Genomic DNA, 18,353 nt, shown 5'->3' on the forward strand with positions numbered 1-18,353 from the left:
TGCTTTTCCCAGCTTTAAAAAGCTGCCTGCATTCTTTGACTTGTAGTTCCTCTTTCTATCTTCAAAGTATATTATTCCTATCTCTGCTTCTGTCAATCATATTGGTGTCTCTGATACTCACTCTTACAAGGATCTCATGATTACAATGGGCCCATCTGGACAATCTAAGATAATCTTTGCATCTCAAAAGATTCCTAGTTTAACTCACATCTGAAAAGCCACTTTTGCCACATAAAGCACCATATTCAGCTTTGGATGTGGACATTTTGTGGAGGGAGGAGGGTATCATTCAACATACCACAGTGTCTAAAAGCTACAGGAACCCAATATGGACCTAAACCCTGGTTTTCTTCAGGTTTTTATGCTTTCTTCACTATATACTATTTTCCCCTTTTACTACCCCAGTCCATTACAACAGAGAGAGATTCTACTCTGCTAAAGAACTGGCATTTATTATCAATTTTAAGCTTCACTCCTAGAAGTTACAGTCCCTCTTTGTGCTCAGTTGTGTCCAATTTTTTGTGACCCCATGGACTACCAGGTTCCTCTGTACATGGGATTTCCCAGGCAAGTACACTGGAGTGGGTTGCATTTCCACCTCCAGGGGATCTTCCCGACCCAGGGATGAAATTTGCATCTCCTGCATTGGCAGGCAGGTTCTTTACCTGCTGAGCCACCAGGGAAGCCCCAGAAGTCTGGGAATGATCTTCAAATAGCTTTTGAATTTTCCCAGTAAAAAACTTTTTTAAATGGTAGCTGACCAAGTCACTGACCAAACAATTTCTGACCAGCTTTACAACCAGTATTTGTGGCCTGAGCATATCTTCCACCTGTAAATTATCAGCTCTGTGATGAGAGGACCATCGAAACACTATACATCACCGTGACTGTGGGGCTGCAGATGCTAAGCAGGTGGGAGGCCAGAGAAGGAGAGCAGCACGACAGAAGCCACCCAGGAAGGTTTCACCCACAAGAAGCGACACGAGCTCAGCCTTCAAGCATGGCTCAAATACAGACTGCCAGAATGGCACAAGCAGAGGCAAGCTGTGATGAGAAAAGGCATCACACATCCTTAAGGATGCCAGCTGAGTAAACTCCAGGAATTAGGCAGGAAATAATGAGAGAAAAAGAAAATAGAGAAAATAGGAAGGTCTTGAAATCGAGTCAGTTATTTAAAAGGTAATCCAAGTCATTGTAGATTTACTGGCAGAGGCCTCATAATGGAAGACTTCAGGGATGTAAATCTAGAAATACCACCTGAGAGGCTCATAACAAATAAAAATTTACTCAGCAACTTGAGCTGGATGAGAAGAGAGATTACTTCTTAGAGAGGAAAGAACAGGGTGTCAGGATGACTTCCCCATTTCCAGCTCCAGGGATTCACAGAAGGCTGAACAAGGAATACACATCAGGAAGATGGGGACACCAGCCAGAAGGGAAAGTGAGATTCCTGGTTCTATCAGTATCAAGGAGACAGCTGAGATGATCTGCAAGAAGGCAGAAGTGTAAGGCTGGAGCTGGTGGAACCACAGGGCTCAGGATGATTACTCAGAAAGGTCAGCACATAAAAGCTACTTGAAATTATGACGCCTTGGTACAGGCTTTCAGATCCAGATGGGGGCAACAGGTAAGACCCCACAAAAGCCCACTTTGTTAGAGTGGACAGGAAGATGTCCACCTTTAGGACTCAAGAGAGAGCACAGTATATTGTTAAATTAAAAATAACAAAATACAGAACAATGTGTACTGTATTTCACCTTTGGAAAGGTGAAAAGTAACTATGTGTGTCTATATGCTTAACCAAAGCTGTGCAGTGACCCAGAGAGAGTTTATTCAAGGAGAATAGTTAATTTCAATAGCAACAGATTTGTAGCATTTTAACTTACCCTAATCCCATCTCTGACTCCTCAACTCAGCAGTAGCCTTGGAAAATAACATCCCATATTTCTGGTGCTGGAGGAAACAGAACAAAGCTAGAGCTTTTTCAAAGCCTCACTCCCAAAGAATAGTCATTATCTGAGCTGTTTAGTGATTCCCAGAAAGATCCCACTTGAAAGGCTTGTGGGAACTTGCACAGTGCTAAAAGCTTCCAGGAAGTAGGGATCTGTCAAACATTTCCAGGCAAAGTTTTAAGAAGTCTTTTTTTTTTTTTTAATTACTGTCCGAGATGATGCAAAACAGTTGGGGTAAACGATATACTAACCAAAAAATGAAAGGAAAAGCTGAGGAGTGAGATATGCATAGGAGCTTTGAAAAGTTCTAACATATTCCTGGGAATCTAGAAGGCCACATACATACACACTGTAGTTAAATTTTCAAAAGTCAAAGAAAGCAACAAGAGAGAAGCAAGTCATCACACACAAGGGATCCTCAACAAGATTAACAGCTTATTTCTCATCAGAAACCAGGGAGGACAGCAAGAAGAAATGTGTCAACCACGAATTCTATACCTGGCAAAACTATCATTCAAAAACAGAGAAATCAAGACCTTCCCTGATAAAACAAAAGGTAAGAGTTTGCTAGTAAAGGTGCCCTATGATAAACGCTAAAAGGAGTTCTTCAGACTGAAATGAAAAGACAGTAACTCAAAATACAGACCACCAATAAAGGTAACTACTTGGGAAAATACAAGACTGTATAACTGCATTTTTGTTTCCTATCTGATTTAAAAGACAATTACATAAAATCCAAACTAAACTGCTGCAAATTAAGATGTTAATTATAATTCCCAGGACAACCACTAATAAAATAACCAAAAATTTATAGTAAAAGGAAAGGGGTTACCTGTGTGTGTTTCTGTGTGTCTCTCTGGAGGATAAGAACAGTGTGAATAAGTATAAATGAAACTTTCTTTCACTTACCCATTTTATATAGCTTTGAGTTTTTAAATCATGTAGATACATTATCTGTATTAAACAATCACTTTTTGCTGGGTTTTTTTTTTTTTTTGGAAAGAAGAGTCTGTGACTACAAGGATACAAGTTTTGCAATAAAAAATTAAAAAGCAGGTAAATAAATGAGAAGTCTTTTTAGACAAAAGGGACAGAGATAATATGAGAGGTAAGGAAGGAAACTGCAGGATACAAAAATTGCTACCTTCTTAAGAAGGTGGGCATTTTTGCTCTGAAAATAGTACAAGGGATGAAGCTCCTTGGAAGGAACTGTGATGCTATCTGAGGAAGTGAACTCCTCATGGCCTCAGCCCTTTTCTCAAAAAGTAGGGCTCAGAGGAAGGTTCCTCACTCCCACCTGGGGCCTGCTCTCACCTGGACAAGTGCCTTGAAGAGGATATGCTGGTTCCATTGACCATGGCTCTTCTCCTTGCTCCAACAGGGAGATGACCTCAGGCTTGGTGATCTGATTCCCTACATGAAGAGGAAAAACATGGACTTGTGTAGTCATGTAACCCTCCTTCCCCTACTCTTTCCATGAGTGACTTCACTTCATACTTTATGATCAGTAGGGACTCCATCCTTGAACCTCAGGGCTCTTGATCACCTTGGCCCCCCTGAGGCTCATATAAGATGGTAAACAGGGAGCAGCAGAGGGTATTGCAAGGACAGCTTCCTTTATTCAGTCAGCCAGCAGCTTACCTACAGAGAGCAGGTGCCCATAGGTCTCCAGCATCACGTCACGGTACAGGGTCCTCTGAACAAGGTCCAGCTGCCCCCACTCCTCTTGTGTGAAGTCCACAGCCACATCATTGAAGGTCACTGGTTCCTAAAAGACCAGACATGTTTCTCTTCAACCTGGAGACACCTCTCCCTGCCCCCCATTCCATCTAGTGTTTTCTGGGGAGGGAGTAGGGCTGACAAGAGTTGGGGAGGAAACAGGACATAGAGGAATTGCCCTGAATGTATTCAATATTCTGACTGATGTGGATAAGGTCTCACTGGGAGCCAGCCAGGGCCCTGCATTTGAAATGTACTCTTAGGAAAGTGGATACCTGGGCTCACAGTAACCACAATAAAAATGAGCAGCTCTCTCCCAAGTCTTGCTCAGTTCTAGTAACACTGGGTAGTACCTGGACAGTTCTTCCTGCTTTTCCAGAGCTGCAGACACTTAGTGAGACCGAGACTAAGACCAGGACCAGGATGGACGCGGAACATGAACCCTGATCACAGAGCAGAGAACCTGGGGCTGACATCTGCTCCACAAGTGGATCCAGGACCTGGAAGGGTTCTCTAAACACTCAGAGGCTGCCTTCCTGGGCACAGAGAGAGGTTTCCACTCCCAGACTGTTTCTGAGGACAGCCTCCCAAGCACTGGAGGTGGGGTGGGCCAGGACTGAGCAGAGCTGTCCAAGCCAAGGAGAACCACTAACAGTTGCTATCAAAGCACTTTGAGTTCTATAAAGTTCAAACTGACGTTTTTAAGAAAAACAACCAGGAATACCCACTAGAAAAATTAAAGGATGTCTGATTTTTCAACAAATGCATCCTGCACAGTCCTTTGAAACCATCAAAGTGAGTCTCAGGTATCTGGGCACTTTCAGGGTGGGGCAGGGGCATGTCTTCCCTCATGAGGGCAGTGGGGAGTGAGCTGTGTGTTGTGGGACGTGTGCTACAAACCCCACAGCCCCTGCTCCTTTTGAGGCCTCTCTCTTGGCCTGTCTATCCACTATGGTCCCCTCCTCCAGGTCAGCACAGAATTCCCTCGAGACAAACACCCACTGAATGGACACGTGTGCGGTGTGCTTCCCCTCATAGCATCTGGTGAACCTCTACAAAGCCTGCAACACTTCTCTTCCAACCACATACAGCCGCCTTCCTTCCGTCCCTGTGGGTCATGGCTCATAAACCAAGCCTGTCATCTCTGATGAGGGCCAGCTCTCATGCTGGGTCTTCAGTGTAGATTTCTCTACTGGTCTGAACTGCTCCCCTCACCCCCTTCACACAACTGGCTTGAAACACAGAATTGCTTCTGCTCCAGTGATTCTCTTCTGCTGATCACAACCTCCTATGGTGAAACCCTCCCAAAACTCGGACTCCTCAATGACAATGGGTTTTCCTCTTGAAGACCTGCCCAGGCCTCAGTTTTCTTAATGGCAGCTGCCTCTACATTTTTGGGTAATGTAAACATTTTTACTTAAATGTGACATTCAGGTAGAGAAGTGCACAAAACCTAAGTGTGCACAAAGCATAAACTCACTGCACTTCCAGAGTGATACACTCAGGGGTGTTAGGGAAATTTTTAAAAAATAGTCTTGTTTAGGCTTCAGAGACAAAGCAGTACAGGTCTCTGACCTTGCTTCTAACCTGTGTGGACAGTACCCTGACTGGGAGTAACCGCGTGCTGAGTGCAAGACTTGCAGCACCTTAGATAAAATGAGGGAGGAATCTTGAGGTCCTTGAGCCCCTAAAGGGGGCCTGGCCAACCAAGCTCCAACCAAACCCCAAGCCCCAGCAACATTCCAAGTTTTACAAGACAAAACAAACAGCATTAACATGAAGCCAGGCTTGCAGTTTGGTCACATATTGATGATGATATCAGTTTGCCTCCGTCCTGGGATTATAAGCAGGAACCTGAACTGCAGTCTCTGAAGTCTCACCCACAGAGTGGACGCGCTGCCTGGAACCCTTTCCCAGTTGGGACTCCAGATGTGCTGTGACTTGTGACTTCCCAGCACTGTTTAAGTCTGGATGTTGGTCAAAACCCAATTTGGTGATGTATCCTCCGCTCTATTTCTCTTTTAACGTTAGTATATTGAAAGTAAGGTAGATAATTCTCTGACAAATATTTGTATTATTTATTTGTATATAGCGAGTGGCTTATTTTGTTAACAAATCCTTTGAACCTGACATGAAAGTGAAAGCTTTCGCCAAAACAGGGGGCCCAGGCAGGAGGCCATGCTTCCTGCCCAGGGTGCTCTTAGGATGCTATCTCCCTGGAAGGTGGCACCTACTTACATGGCGTCAAAGTTCAACAGTTAACAATATCCAAGCCCACACCCTGGCAGCAGTCAAGCAGGTGGAATGAGCCACAAGTTCATCTCCCACTCCTTCAAAGACCCCAGCAGATCCCCACACAAATACTTAAAAAGGAACAACCACCTTTAACAGAGACAGAAGGAACAAAATCACTAGAAAGAATTTGCAACCCCTAATAAAACAGTGGACCTTGGCACTCTGGCAATGATCAGTGATGACTGCTAAACTACAGTGAAAAGCAGACATGGGAATTTACGATGGAGGGATCAGGCTGACTGTACCTGCACCCACTAATCCATCACATCATCTGGAAACGGGACAACAGACAACTTGTGCCCACTGATGCAACACAGGGGGGACTCAGCACCACCTATCAAGGACTCTTGCCCAAAATACAAAGCCTGTAACTGCTCTAGCCTCTAGCTCAATTATCCATCTACAGGAGACAGCAGGATGAAGGAACTCATCCGAGGACATCACAAGGGCAAAATTAGGCAAACCAACAAGGCAGGCGACCTGGTTTCATCAGCATATGAAATACAGGCAATGTGCCATCCCTGCTTGGATCCTGATCTGAATAAACCAAATGCAAAAGATAACTTGGGGACAAGTGGGGAAAACTGAATGCAGGCTTGGTACTAAGTAATACTAAAGAATTACTGTTAATTTTGTTGGGTGTGATGAAGGTATTGTGTTCATTTCCTAAAAGGTGGGTATGTCTCAGATACAAACATGGGTGAAACAATGTAATATCTGAGCTTTGCTATAAAATACATTTTTTCCTAACACTCAACTTAAAAAAAAAAACTTATTTTTTTAAATTTTTATTGACATATAGTTGATTTCCAATGTTGTTTATAACTGTTGTACAGCAAATTGATTCAGTTATACATATATATACATTTTAAAAAAACACTCTTTTCCATTATGGCCTATCATAGGATCTAGATTTTTTTAAGGTATCCAAATAGATGCAAAGGCAGAAAGCTGAAAGGTGACATTTGGTGGATGTCTGTGGTCAGCTGAATAATGGTCCTGCCAAAGACGTCCACATCCTAATGACCGTTACCTCAACATGACAAAAGATGTCACAGTTACAGAGATGTGATTACATTAAGGATGATGAGATGGGGAGATTATCTTGGATTATCCAGGTGGGCTCAATGTAATCACAATGGTGCTTACAAGTGAAGGAGGCAAGAGGGTCTGCATCAGAGAAAATGAGACAATGGAAGCAGAGTTCAGAGTGATGCACACTGGAGGAAAGGCCCACGAGCCAAGAAATGCAGATGCCTCCAGAACTGAGTAAAAGCAAGGGAGCCAATTCTCCCCTGAGCCTCCAGGAAGATAAGAGCCCAGTAGTCCCATTCTAGACTTAGAGCTCCAGAACAAGAGAATAAATTCATGTTGCTCTAAGTCATTGTTTGTGGTAATCTGTTATAGCACCACAGGAAACTATTAGGTTTAAAAATAGGTGATTTTTAAATATTTATTTATTTTAATATTTAATATTTTAATTAATAAATATTTCTATTTATTTGATTGTGCCAGGTCTTAGTTGCAGCATGTGGGATCTAGTTCCCTGACCAGGGATTGAACCTAGGACCCCAGCATTGGAAGCACAGTCTCAGCCACTGGACCAACTAGCCAAAGTCCCCAAAACCACCTAGTTTTAAAGAAAATCCAGTGAAGAAAAGAAGCCATCAGCATGTGGTGGTGCACACATTCCTGTAAGATCGGGAGCAGAGGAGCGTGGCTGAGCAATGAAACACCAGAGAGCCCCACTCTGCACGTGAGAAGGGGCTGCAGTGGAAGCGGCACCTCAGGAGAGGCTCCGGGCTCTGGGTTTAAATGCCACTGAAGTCAGGAGTGAAAATCAGGCTTAAAGGTCTGTACTCAGGACACCTTTGCCAGTTGCCCCTCCTCCCTGCCAGCCACTCTATCTGATGGGAAAGTGTGTAAGAGGTTCTCAGATTGCCCAGGTGAGTGACCGCCCTGGAGTTGAGACCCCCTTCAGCCCAAAACAGGGAGAGAGGAGGGGGTCTGTGGACGACCTGACAGTCAGCTGTATACCCAGGAAACTGCAAGCAGAACTGACCTGGTGATCGTGGCCCACCCAGGTCCATGCAGTTTAGAATGAGACTTGTCAGGAGAGACAGAAGAGAGACAAGGAGGCAGTGAGGTCAGGAACCAAAGCTGCTCAGCTGCACAGTCACACAGTTCTCTGGTAAATACAAACAGATCGGAGGGCCCCTGAACACAGGAGAAACATCTGCACACGTGGAGACTGAACTTAGCAGCCAAGGGGACAGAGAATCCAGGCTGCAGTCACATAGAACTTTCAATGATCTGAAAATCTAATCCCCAGATTGGAAAGTTTCAGTATAAAACAGGACAGGATGATACAAGAGGCTTGGAGTACAAGAATCTACCGAATACAAAGAGACAGAAAACACAGCAATCAGGTCAGGAGGTCATATAAATAACCTCAGGAAAGCAATATAAAGGAGGACAGGAAGGGATTTTGCTTTAAAATAAAGGGCTTCTTTACATAAAATGCTAGCCATAAGCAAAAACAGATACATCTGACAAAAATATACCAAAAAACATTTCCCTGATAAAAGACATCATAAAGTTAAAGAGAGTGAAAAAGTCGGCTTAAACCTCAACATTCAGAAAACGAAGATCATGGCATCCAGTCCCATCACTTCATGGCAAATAGATGGGGAAACAGCAGAAACAGTGGCTGACTTTATTTTTGGGGGCTCCAAAATCACTGCAGATGGTGACTGCAGCCATGAAACTAAAAGACGCTTAACTCCTTGGAAGGAAAGTTATGACCAACCTAGACAGCATATTGAAAAGCAGAGCCATTTCTTTGTCAACAAAGTTCCATCTAGTCAAGGCTATGGTTTTTCCAGTAGTCATGTATCGATGTGAGAGTTGGACTATAAAGAAAGCTGAGCACCGAAGAATTGATGCTTTTGAACTGTGGTGTTGGAGAAGACTCTTGAGAGTCCCTTGGACTGCAAGGAGATCCAACCAGTCCATCCTAAAGGAGATCAGTCCTGGGTGTTCATTGGAAGGACTGATGCTGAAGCTGAATCTCCAATACTTTGGCCACCTGATGCGAAGAGCTGACTCATTTGAAAAGACCCTGATGTTGGGAAAGATTGAAGGCAGGAGGAGAAGGGGACAACAGAGGATGAAATGGTTAGATGGCATCACCGACTCAATGGACATGAGTTTGGGTAAACTCCGGGAGTTGGTGACGGACAGGGAGGCCTGGCGTCCTGCAGTCCATGGGGTTGCAAAGAGTTGGACACGACTGAGCGACTGAACTGAACTGAAAGTTAAGACAAGCTACAGACTGGGAGAAGATAATCCATATACAGCAAAGATTCAGGATCCAGAAAGCATGAAATGCTTATATATCAAGAGTCTACAGAAATCTAGACATGGGAGTGAGACAGAGAGAAAGCAATACAGATGACCAATAACTACATGCAAAGATATTCAACCCCACAAACAATCAAGGACATGCAAATTAAAGTAATACATTTTCTTGGTTTCAAGGTAAGCAAAAATTAAAAGACCCAATATTAATACTGTCAAGTGGCAGCAAAGATGGAAATAGACACCTTCCCTCAGAGTGGGGAGACTGAGAAGGGGCTCTGCTCTTTCAGAGCCACGTGGCAGCACAGGTCATACTGACAACACATACGCCCTGAAACTTAGCAAAACCCTGCTTCCAGGAGTATGCCTAGATAAACGTACACGTGCATACAAGTAAAACTGTAATGTCCACACAGCTTTGTTTGAAACAGGAAAAATGGTAGAGGGAGGGAGGACTTATAAGCCTATCCACAGAACAGATGAATATAGAATGCATGTCTTTGATGGGGCAAAAAGAAATGCCCCTGATCTTTACACTCACATGGAGGGACCTCAAAATTGACCTTGAAAGGTGTAAAGAAAACATGTATAAAGCATTGTTTAAAAGTATACGATTATTTACCTTATATCTACAGTTTATTATCTACATGTATCATACTATCTACATAGTATGAAAATGGACTTGCTGTAAGTGGCTGTTCTCAGGAAGGGTGGGAGAAGAATGTAATTGGGGACTAAGAAAGAAAGCAAAGCAAATACAGCAAAACATTAACAATTGTTCATTTGGAGTGATGGGAGGGACCCTGTCTAGCTTATCATTTTTTATATTTTTCTATAGCTATAGAATTTGTCAAAAAAAATCTAAATAAAACATATTTCCAGAGTTAAGAGATGTCATCAAAATTGAAGGATCCATGGTCTGCTAAATAGAAAGAAAAAAAGACCCCCAGCAGAACATGCCCCAACATCAGGGCCCACAATTCATGGAGGCCTTAGGGACACAAAGGAAAATGCAAAACTGAGGCCGGTGATGAAACAAAAGGAAGAGATGGCAGGAGACAGGCACCTAGCCTCACCAGCCGTGGAGAGAAGAGGTGGGGCTGGGAGAGGAGTGTCACTGTTAGCTAATGCTCAGGAGCAAGGGGAGAGGGCAGAGAAGGGCCCACCTCTAGGTAGGAGTGAGCCCTTCCAATTCTCAGGTAACCCTTACCTGAATTCCTATCTTCCAAATTATTATCTGACATGATGAATTGCAAAGATATTTCACCCAAATTTTTGTAAACATTTTTGGACAGATGGCTTTGCATACATGTATAAGCGTTTATCAGAGAAGGCAATGGCTCCCCACGCCAGTACTCTTGCCTGGAAAATCCCATGGACGGAGGAGTCTGGTGGGCTGCAGTCCATGGGGTCGCTAAGGGTCGAACACGACTGAGCGACTTCACTTTCACTTTTCACTTTCATGCATTGGAGAAGGAAATGGCAACCCACTCCAGTGTTCTTGTCTGGAGAATCCCAGGGACGGGGGAGCCTGGTGGGCTGCCGTCTATGGGGTCGCAGAGTCGGACACGACCGAAGTGACTTAGAAGCAGTAGCATAAGCGTTTATCTAGACATTCTAAGGCACTTTATGAAATTTGATACACCAGCCACACATCTAAACCATGGGAGGACACAGGGCGTGATGAGCTGGGTCTCAGCTGTTTGCCTGGCAGTATCTCATCTGATTGCTCCTGCATTACCTGAATTCTCTGACCTCTGGCCCCTTCACGGAACCTAGAGAAATTCAGATGGACTCTTCGGCATCTTCAAAACTTCATGATTTATTACTGTTTTAGGGCAAGCTCTTTGCAGAGACGGAAAATATAACTAGTGTGTGTTCATCCTTGAGACAATCAATGATGGGGGCAGAGTATTCCATTAACTGATGTCTTATATGGAAGTTTATTGTGCAGAAAACTTTGGTGGATTGTTAAGGAGGGGTTTAAGAGTTTCCACATTTGGAGTGGCTGGCTGGGGTTTTTTAATGGGCTGGAATATTATTATTTTCCCTATTCATCAGAATAATAGGATCTGGACTCCCACTAGCTAAAACTTCACTAACCAACATGTTTCTAAAATCAGACTATACCGATAACAAGGGATGACAGCCATTTGATGTTTTCACCAGGTGAATACTTTATTTCAATAAATATTTAATTTGGAGGGAACAACAGAGGCAGAAGGGGCTCTTGTCTGTGTGTCTGAAAACCTCACTTAATACAAAACTCACATATTCAAGGCTTGAGTTTCCCAGAGGGAAAGATCCAAAGTGAGTGTGGAGAGAGGGCCAAGAGTATGTGCTCATAAATTACAACTCTTCAGACACTGGAGGGTGGTGTTATTTGAAGTCTCCATTTTATTTTCTTGGCATTAACTCTAATAATTCTCAGAAACCCTCACAAATATTGCCAGCTAAGTGCAGCACAGTGGTTATTAGAACTTCATAGCATTTCACTGTAGCTAACTTCTATTCCCAAGCAACTGATCCAGGGCCCATCTTTCAACCTAGTCTAGCTTCACTACTGATTATGTTACAGAATCTAAACATGACTTCACACTGTAGCAGCAGCAAACATCAGTCACTCAACTTTTGATGCCAGACAACCACCACCCTGCATCACACGATTCAGGCCCTGCCTCCCAGAGACAGCAGCGCTGCCATGTGGGGACAGCACACTTAGGACAAACTTCACCAGTCAGCTTTTAAACTGTGGGAGGTTTTGTTGATTTTTTTTTTAAGTTGGTGGGAGACACAAAGTTAGGCAAAGATGTTATTAACATTTTTATATCATAGTATCTCCCATTTGCTTGATTCATTATTGTGACTTAGGAATGAAAAACCTAAATATAGTAATGGAACTATTTTTGTCTTTCATAGTAGAAAATCATTAGGATACACCTAAATTCAAAGAATTAAAATAAAAATCTCTCATTTAAAAGCAACCCTTCTTTGGTGGCTGAGACAGTAAAGAATTTGTCTCTGCAATGCCAGAGACCTGGGTTTGATCCCTAGATTGGGAAAATCCCCTGGAGAAGGGAACGGCTAACCACTCCAGTATTATTTCCTGGAGAATTCCAGGGACAGAGGAGCCTGGCAGGCTACAGTCCATGGGGTTGCAAAGAGTTGGATGCAATTGAGCGACTAACACACTTCTAAAAAACTGAAACAGTAAGTTAAAAATGGCTTTTTCTGTGTCATGAGAAAGAAAAAAATTGATAAATGATAATCACATCGATAACCTGTCAAAACACGCTAAGTGACAGAAGCAGACACAAAAGGCCATATATTATATGGTTCCCTTTATATCAAACGTCCACGATGGGCAAACACAGGGAGAAGTAAATTAGTGGTTACCAGGAGCTGGGAGCTGGGGAAACAGGGAGTAACTGCTAATATGTACAAGGTTTCTTTCTGGAGTGATGGAAATTCTAGATACTGGTGATGGCTGCAGTTCTGTGAATTACTAAAAACCCACAGAACTACATACTTTAAGAGGTTGGACTCTATGGTATGTGAATAATATTTTCATAAAACAGTTATAAAAAAGTTCTTAAGTGGCTGCCTCCAATAAGGAGGCTTGGCAAGAGGGGAGGAGGGGGATGACACCTCTCCAGCATCAACTCTGCTGCTCTGTTTCTCTAGGGAGCCAATCTTGTACCCAAACAATCACAAAGTCCTCCTGCTTTACCTCCCTTATACATATCAGATCTTGCTTCCAGGTGCCGATCAGACTGAAGCCTGATTCGCCAGCCTGCTTTCCAGTCCCCTTCTCTTCACTCCCCTGCCAGGAACATCCTTCCAGCTACATATTAGACCCTGGTGCTTCTTGCTCCCAACACTTCTGCGGCTCCTTACTACAACCAGGATGGAGTTCCAACTCCGTGGCAGGCATTCAGGATACAGCAAGGTTTTTCCTGGCCTTCTTGGCCTAAAATCAAATTACAGTCGGCCTTCACCAGATGCTGGTCATGCAGTGCGTCCCCATGGCGCTAGAGAAGGCAGATTTCTCGCACCAGGCTATGCCCATCTGGCTGATGTGTCGCCTTCGCCTCTTGGCTCAGGTGCATCCTATCTTCCAGGCAGCCTCCCTCTCCACAACAAAAGGACCCCAGCTGTGGCACGTGGCCTCTATGCAGACTCTGTCCCACCTCCAAGGCATCCGTTGTGCTCAGCTCCTCCAGGGATCAGGGCCTTTCTAAGCACCTCAGGCCTGTGTCCTGAATCACATGTACAGCACCAGGCAGATGGTGAGGCCTCAGGAGCTGACTAAACCACCCTGGAAAGGGGGCTGGGAGCTCCCAAGGAAGGGGGCTCACAATTGACCTTGTTCCCCTGCCTAAGCACAGAGCTCAGAAAATAGGACCAATGTGAGTCAGGCACTGAATATATGGGGAAGGTGGAAGGGAAAAGGGGGAGGGGACTGCTTGCCAAAAGGGACTGACCCTTATGTACCAAACAGCCCACAGCACAGCTGGGGCTCAAGGACTCGGAACAGGCTGGTTGACAGTGAGGCTCCAAGTCATGGAAAACTGAGTTCTCCCTACCTATGCTCAAAAATCAATAAACTTCTGGCTGATTCCTTCTCTATCCAAACCTTAGCTGTGGTAAACTGAGGAGCCATATCAACTGGGATGGTCAGGGACACCCCCAACACCTTAGGAAGAAGGCAACCCGTCAGATAAAAGCAGAAGCCCCATCTCACCTGGGCCTGGGCTGTTGGGAGCCCTGGGGCCCTCCTCCTCTCCTCGGCGGTCTCCTCCATTTGCCAGGTAGAGTCCTGAGGGCACAGAGCTGGGGGAGGAAAGTGAAGTCACAGAGGCAGCTCTCTCTGCCAAAAGTGGCCCAGCTGAGTTCCAGACCCTGTCCCTCCCATTTGGGCAAGGGAAAAGATCCACTTCCTCACATTACAGATGAAGGCAGTGGGATCCAGAGAAGTTAAACAATAAACCTAAACACATGACCCATCCCCTGTTGTCCTGAGGCACTGTCGTAGAGAAAGTGCCTGTTCACAGCCTTTCTGGGTCTGAGCCCTAAATGGCCACACATGCATTCTCATGCATCCTGTTCTGGAAATTTCATCGCTAGATCCCTCAGTGATGTGTTCTGATCCTTTCCTGTTCCAGCTCTGCCAAGAGACGGATCTGGACCAGACCCCCTCCTCTCTCCCCACCAGCTCTGATTCCCAGCAATGGCAGGTTACTGATGGGAGAGACCACAACATAGTAACCAATGTGTCTGATGAGGAAACAGGGTCTTGACTCACCCCAGGAGGCCCACGGGTCAACAGTCGTCATTCCCCAGGACTGGTCCATAAGGATACCTACACCAGAGGTCAGGTTAGGACAAGGAAAGGACAGGACTGTGACGCTGACCCTAGCGACTAAAGGCAGCAAGATGGAAAAGGAGACCTATCTCACTCATGTGCACACAGAATTCCATTACTAGAGCCCAAGGACGCGTGGGGGGAAACATAAGCTAGATTTATAGCAAAAATGCACAGTGGGTCACTTTCAGGAAATTTATTGATATGATACAGCTACTGAACAATTAAGAACATAACTCCTTAAGTGGCTGGAGAAGTATCTGATAAAATTGAACATCATTTAATTTTTAAGAAACATTACTGGTCTTTTGATGTCTTTAATGACAGATACATGAAGTGTCACTTACACACTACTGACACCATTTAATGTTGTTCTTAAATTATAAACCAACGCTATACAGCGAAAAACAATAATACAAGTAAAAAACATGAGGATGGTATAGAAATTTTGGTTGTAGATGACCGTCTTCCAAGAAATTCCACAAATCACCAGAAAAATCTCTTAGAACTAATGAGACTTCTCAGGAGAGAACTATAAGATACAGGAAAATTACATTATCTTTTATACAAACAACCAATTAAAAAACAAAACAACCTCACTCAGTTCTAATTCTGTACCAAGATAGAGAGACCCCCTCCAATCCCAAAAACCCTTAGCCCCTCTACAGCTCTGACCCCTAGCTACAGCAGGTCACCACTAGGGAAGCCCAGAAGAAACAGGATTTGTACTCACCCCATGAACCCCATGGGTTGATGGCAGCCATCTTGCAGGATTAATCCCCCAGAAGCTTGCTGAGGAGCAGTGGATTTAGGTGATTATTGAAAACCAATTGCAAAACCCACCTAATAACAAAAGTAGGAAAAGACAAAAAATGGTTTTTCTCAAAGACAGTGGGAATAAGGAGAACACATCCACAAAAACAATAAAAGACTTCTACAGAGCACTGAAAGAAAACAACTTAAAAGTCAAAAACAAATTCCTGAAGAAAAATGAAGAATGACTCGGGTTAGCTGAAAAAAGGGCATGGTCCAGGATGAGGGGGGAGAAATTTGTTAACAGTTCTCATGAGACGGTTACTGACAACGAAGAGGTAGCTTTTCTATTGATTTAACAAAAATTGTTGTAAAATCTACCTACAATATTCATATGTAAGTAGTTGCCTAGAGCTGAGGGGAGGAAGAACCGGCGAGTGGCAGCTTAATGGTTCAGGGTGGGGGTGTGTTTTTTTTTTTGCCGGGGAGAGGGGTGATGAAAATGTTCTGGAATTATATAGTGGTGATAACTGCAAAACGCTCTGAACGCACAAGAAAACCACGGACTTGTACGCTAAAATAGTTAATTTTAAGTTATGTAAATTTTTTTTTAAGTTATGTAAATCTTATGTAGGGAAAAAAAAAAATCTGTCTCTTGGTGCTGGGGTCAACAGAAAACCAGATTTGGAGACAACACCAACCCAACCCCCTAAATTCTAGACTTTTATGCAAGTTCTGCGACCTCTCGGAGGGCACCAACGCCAACTGGCAGAGCTCTGCGAATTCCTGGGAGCGTGTATAAAGCACTGGAACGCCCAATGGGCACCGGGAGCACCGGGATCTGCGCCCGAACTCCAAGTTGGCACACTAAATATTCTGCACGCTTCTTTGCAACTTGACAAAGTCATCCGGTCACTGCACCTTTAAAGGAGCCCCGGGCTGTCCTTTTGACTTCGCTCTATGACAAATGAGAACGTGTTCTCACGAGAACCGCCCGTCGGGAAAGACAAGGTGGACTCCTAAGGACGGCCTCGGAGGCGTCCTCGCCACCTGCCTTCTGGCCTCTCATCCCAGACTTCCTCCGCACTCCCGCTGTGGGTGCGAGGCTCACAGCCCGTCCCGGTAACGGCGGACCTCACCTGGATCGCAGCCGCCGGCCTCCCACCCCTGCGGGCCGGTGACCCCTGCTCTCAGCGGGCAGCTAGACAAGCTCGCGTTCGCTTCGCCGAGGGCGTTCGGCTTTTGTTGCGCTCACATTCGTCCCGGCTCGGCCGTGAGCTTAGGGTTCCCGCCCGGGGGACAAAGGCCCGACGCGCGGGGCTCACCCGGGCTCTCCCAGCCGATCCAGCGCCTCCGCAAAGCCAGAGGCGGGCCAAGGGACCTGCCCTAGAGGCGAGCCAGGCGCAAGTGTAGGCGCCGCCTCTCCCCGCCCGTTCTCCCTATCCTCCGGGCCGGCGGCAGCCGCAACAGTAATAACCCCACCGCCCGGGCGACCGCTTCACTTCAGCCGCGGACAATGGCGGCCTCCCCCCTGCCTCGACGGGGACGCGTCGCGTGGGCTACTGGGAGTGGTAGTTCCAGGGGCGCGCTTCCGGTTGGACCGGAAGCGCCTTTGGCCAATTCCCCAAGCGGCACTTGTCACAAGTTCCGCCTCCTAGGGGTTTACTGGGACAGCAGTGTCCGAGGCCTTGGCGAGGTGGACTATACTGTCCTAGACGCGGACCGCGCCGGCTAGGGGGTGGGGAAGCTCGGTAAATCGCCGCCCGGCGAGCCTCAGTTTGCCTGTCCGTAAAATGGCAGCTCACGGTAGCCGCACTTTGTAGTAACTTCGTTGAAGTCTGTTGAAGCGCTTTCCTTTTCATAAAGCAGTTGAAGAGTTGTAAGGAAGGGTCTGTTATGTACCCTTTTCAGTCAAGGAACCTAATTTTGAGCTTCGGCTCACATATGAAGCCCTACCCCTTGTTACGACTAGAATTTGAGTCTGCTGAACCAAGGCCTCCTTCCCAGGAAAGGAGTTAGGAGGGACCCTTGCCCAGAGGATTCTGGCCCTCCTGGCCCCTACTCTTTACTCCCCATTCGCCTCGCCTGTTAATTTGTCCACCCACGTTTCTATTGTTTAGTTGCAACAACAGTCAGATGGTCTGGAGAAGGAAATAGCAACCCACTCCAGTGTTCTTGCCTGGAGAATCCCAGGGACGGGGGAGCCTGGTGGGCTGCCATCTATGGGGTCACACAGAGTCGGACACGACTGAAGTGACTTAGCAGCAGCAGCAGCAAGATAGTCAGAGTGAGTGACGGGTTGGAGAGAGCCTGGGGGCATCAGAAAGGCTCTGCTGTGAGCCAGGGCATGGGTCTGAGCAGAGGAGCCACAGGCCCTGGCCTCATCAAAGGATCACTCACTCTGGCTTTTGTGAGGAGAATAGGCCCAAGAGGGTGAGGGAAGGACCGTGATGACTTTTGAACCAATGCAATAATCAAGGTGGATGGGGATCAGTGGTCAGATTGTGGACAGGTTAGTATTTTAAGGGTAGCGCCAACAGTCAGGGGGTTCAAGTTTGTGCATCATGGACTGCAATCCAGCCCCTAATATGGAGAACAAGGCATGGAGAAGGCCTCTCAATGCAGAGCTGTTTACCAAGGGTGAGTGGAGAATGTGTTACAGGTGTGTGATGAAACTGCTTCCCTTTTGTCCAGGCCCTCTCCTATTTCAGTTAAGGGAGCTTGCTGGATGGTACCCTGTTCTCTCTGAGTGATGGGGTGGCCAAGACTGGGCCAAACAGCCGTTTTGGATGCCTCTGTTACAGAAGTCTGGGCTGTGTCTGAGCTGTTACTGAGGTTTCTGAATGGGAAAAGACCAGAGTGGTAGTAGAATCTATGCTCTCCGTGGACATGCTCCCTCTGAGAGATGT

At 45.6% G+C, this 18,353-nt stretch overlaps 1 protein-coding gene across 9 annotated transcripts in view; it reads right to left on the reverse strand.

Moving 5' to 3' along the window:
• The window catches only part of LOC102389376 (zinc finger protein 606), a 37,935-nt gene extending 20,921 nt beyond the window's left edge, over positions 1-17,014 (reverse strand). For 3 of the 9 annotated variants that reach the window (XM_044931793.1, XM_044931794.1, XR_006546174.1), the window contains exons 1-6: positions 16,584-17,013; positions 15,425-15,534; positions 14,632-14,688; positions 14,071-14,159; positions 3,594-3,720; positions 3,267-3,365 (exon numbers count right to left, since the gene is read on the reverse strand). In XM_044931793.1, the coding sequence (XP_044787728.1) occupies positions 3,267-3,365; positions 3,594-3,720; positions 14,071-14,159; positions 14,632-14,688; positions 15,425-15,455 (403 nt within the window). In that variant the 5' untranslated portion in view covers positions 15,456-15,534; positions 16,584-17,013. Of the gene's footprint in view, positions 1-1,886; positions 1,954-3,266; positions 3,366-3,593; positions 3,721-14,070; positions 14,160-14,631; positions 14,689-15,424; positions 15,535-16,583 lie in introns of all 9 variants that reach the window. The other 6 variants (XM_044931791.1, XM_044931790.1, XM_006067260.3 and 3 more) reach the window with 5 other exon arrangements.
• Between the last annotated feature and the right edge of the window lie 1,339 nt (positions 17,015-18,353).

Source organism: Bubalus bubalis, chromosome 18 (assembly GCF_019923935.1).
Source record: "Bubalus bubalis isolate 160015118507 breed Murrah chromosome 18, NDDB_SH_1, whole genome shotgun sequence".
Classification (NCBI taxonomy): Eukaryota; Metazoa; Chordata; class Mammalia; order Artiodactyla; family Bovidae; genus Bubalus; species Bubalus bubalis.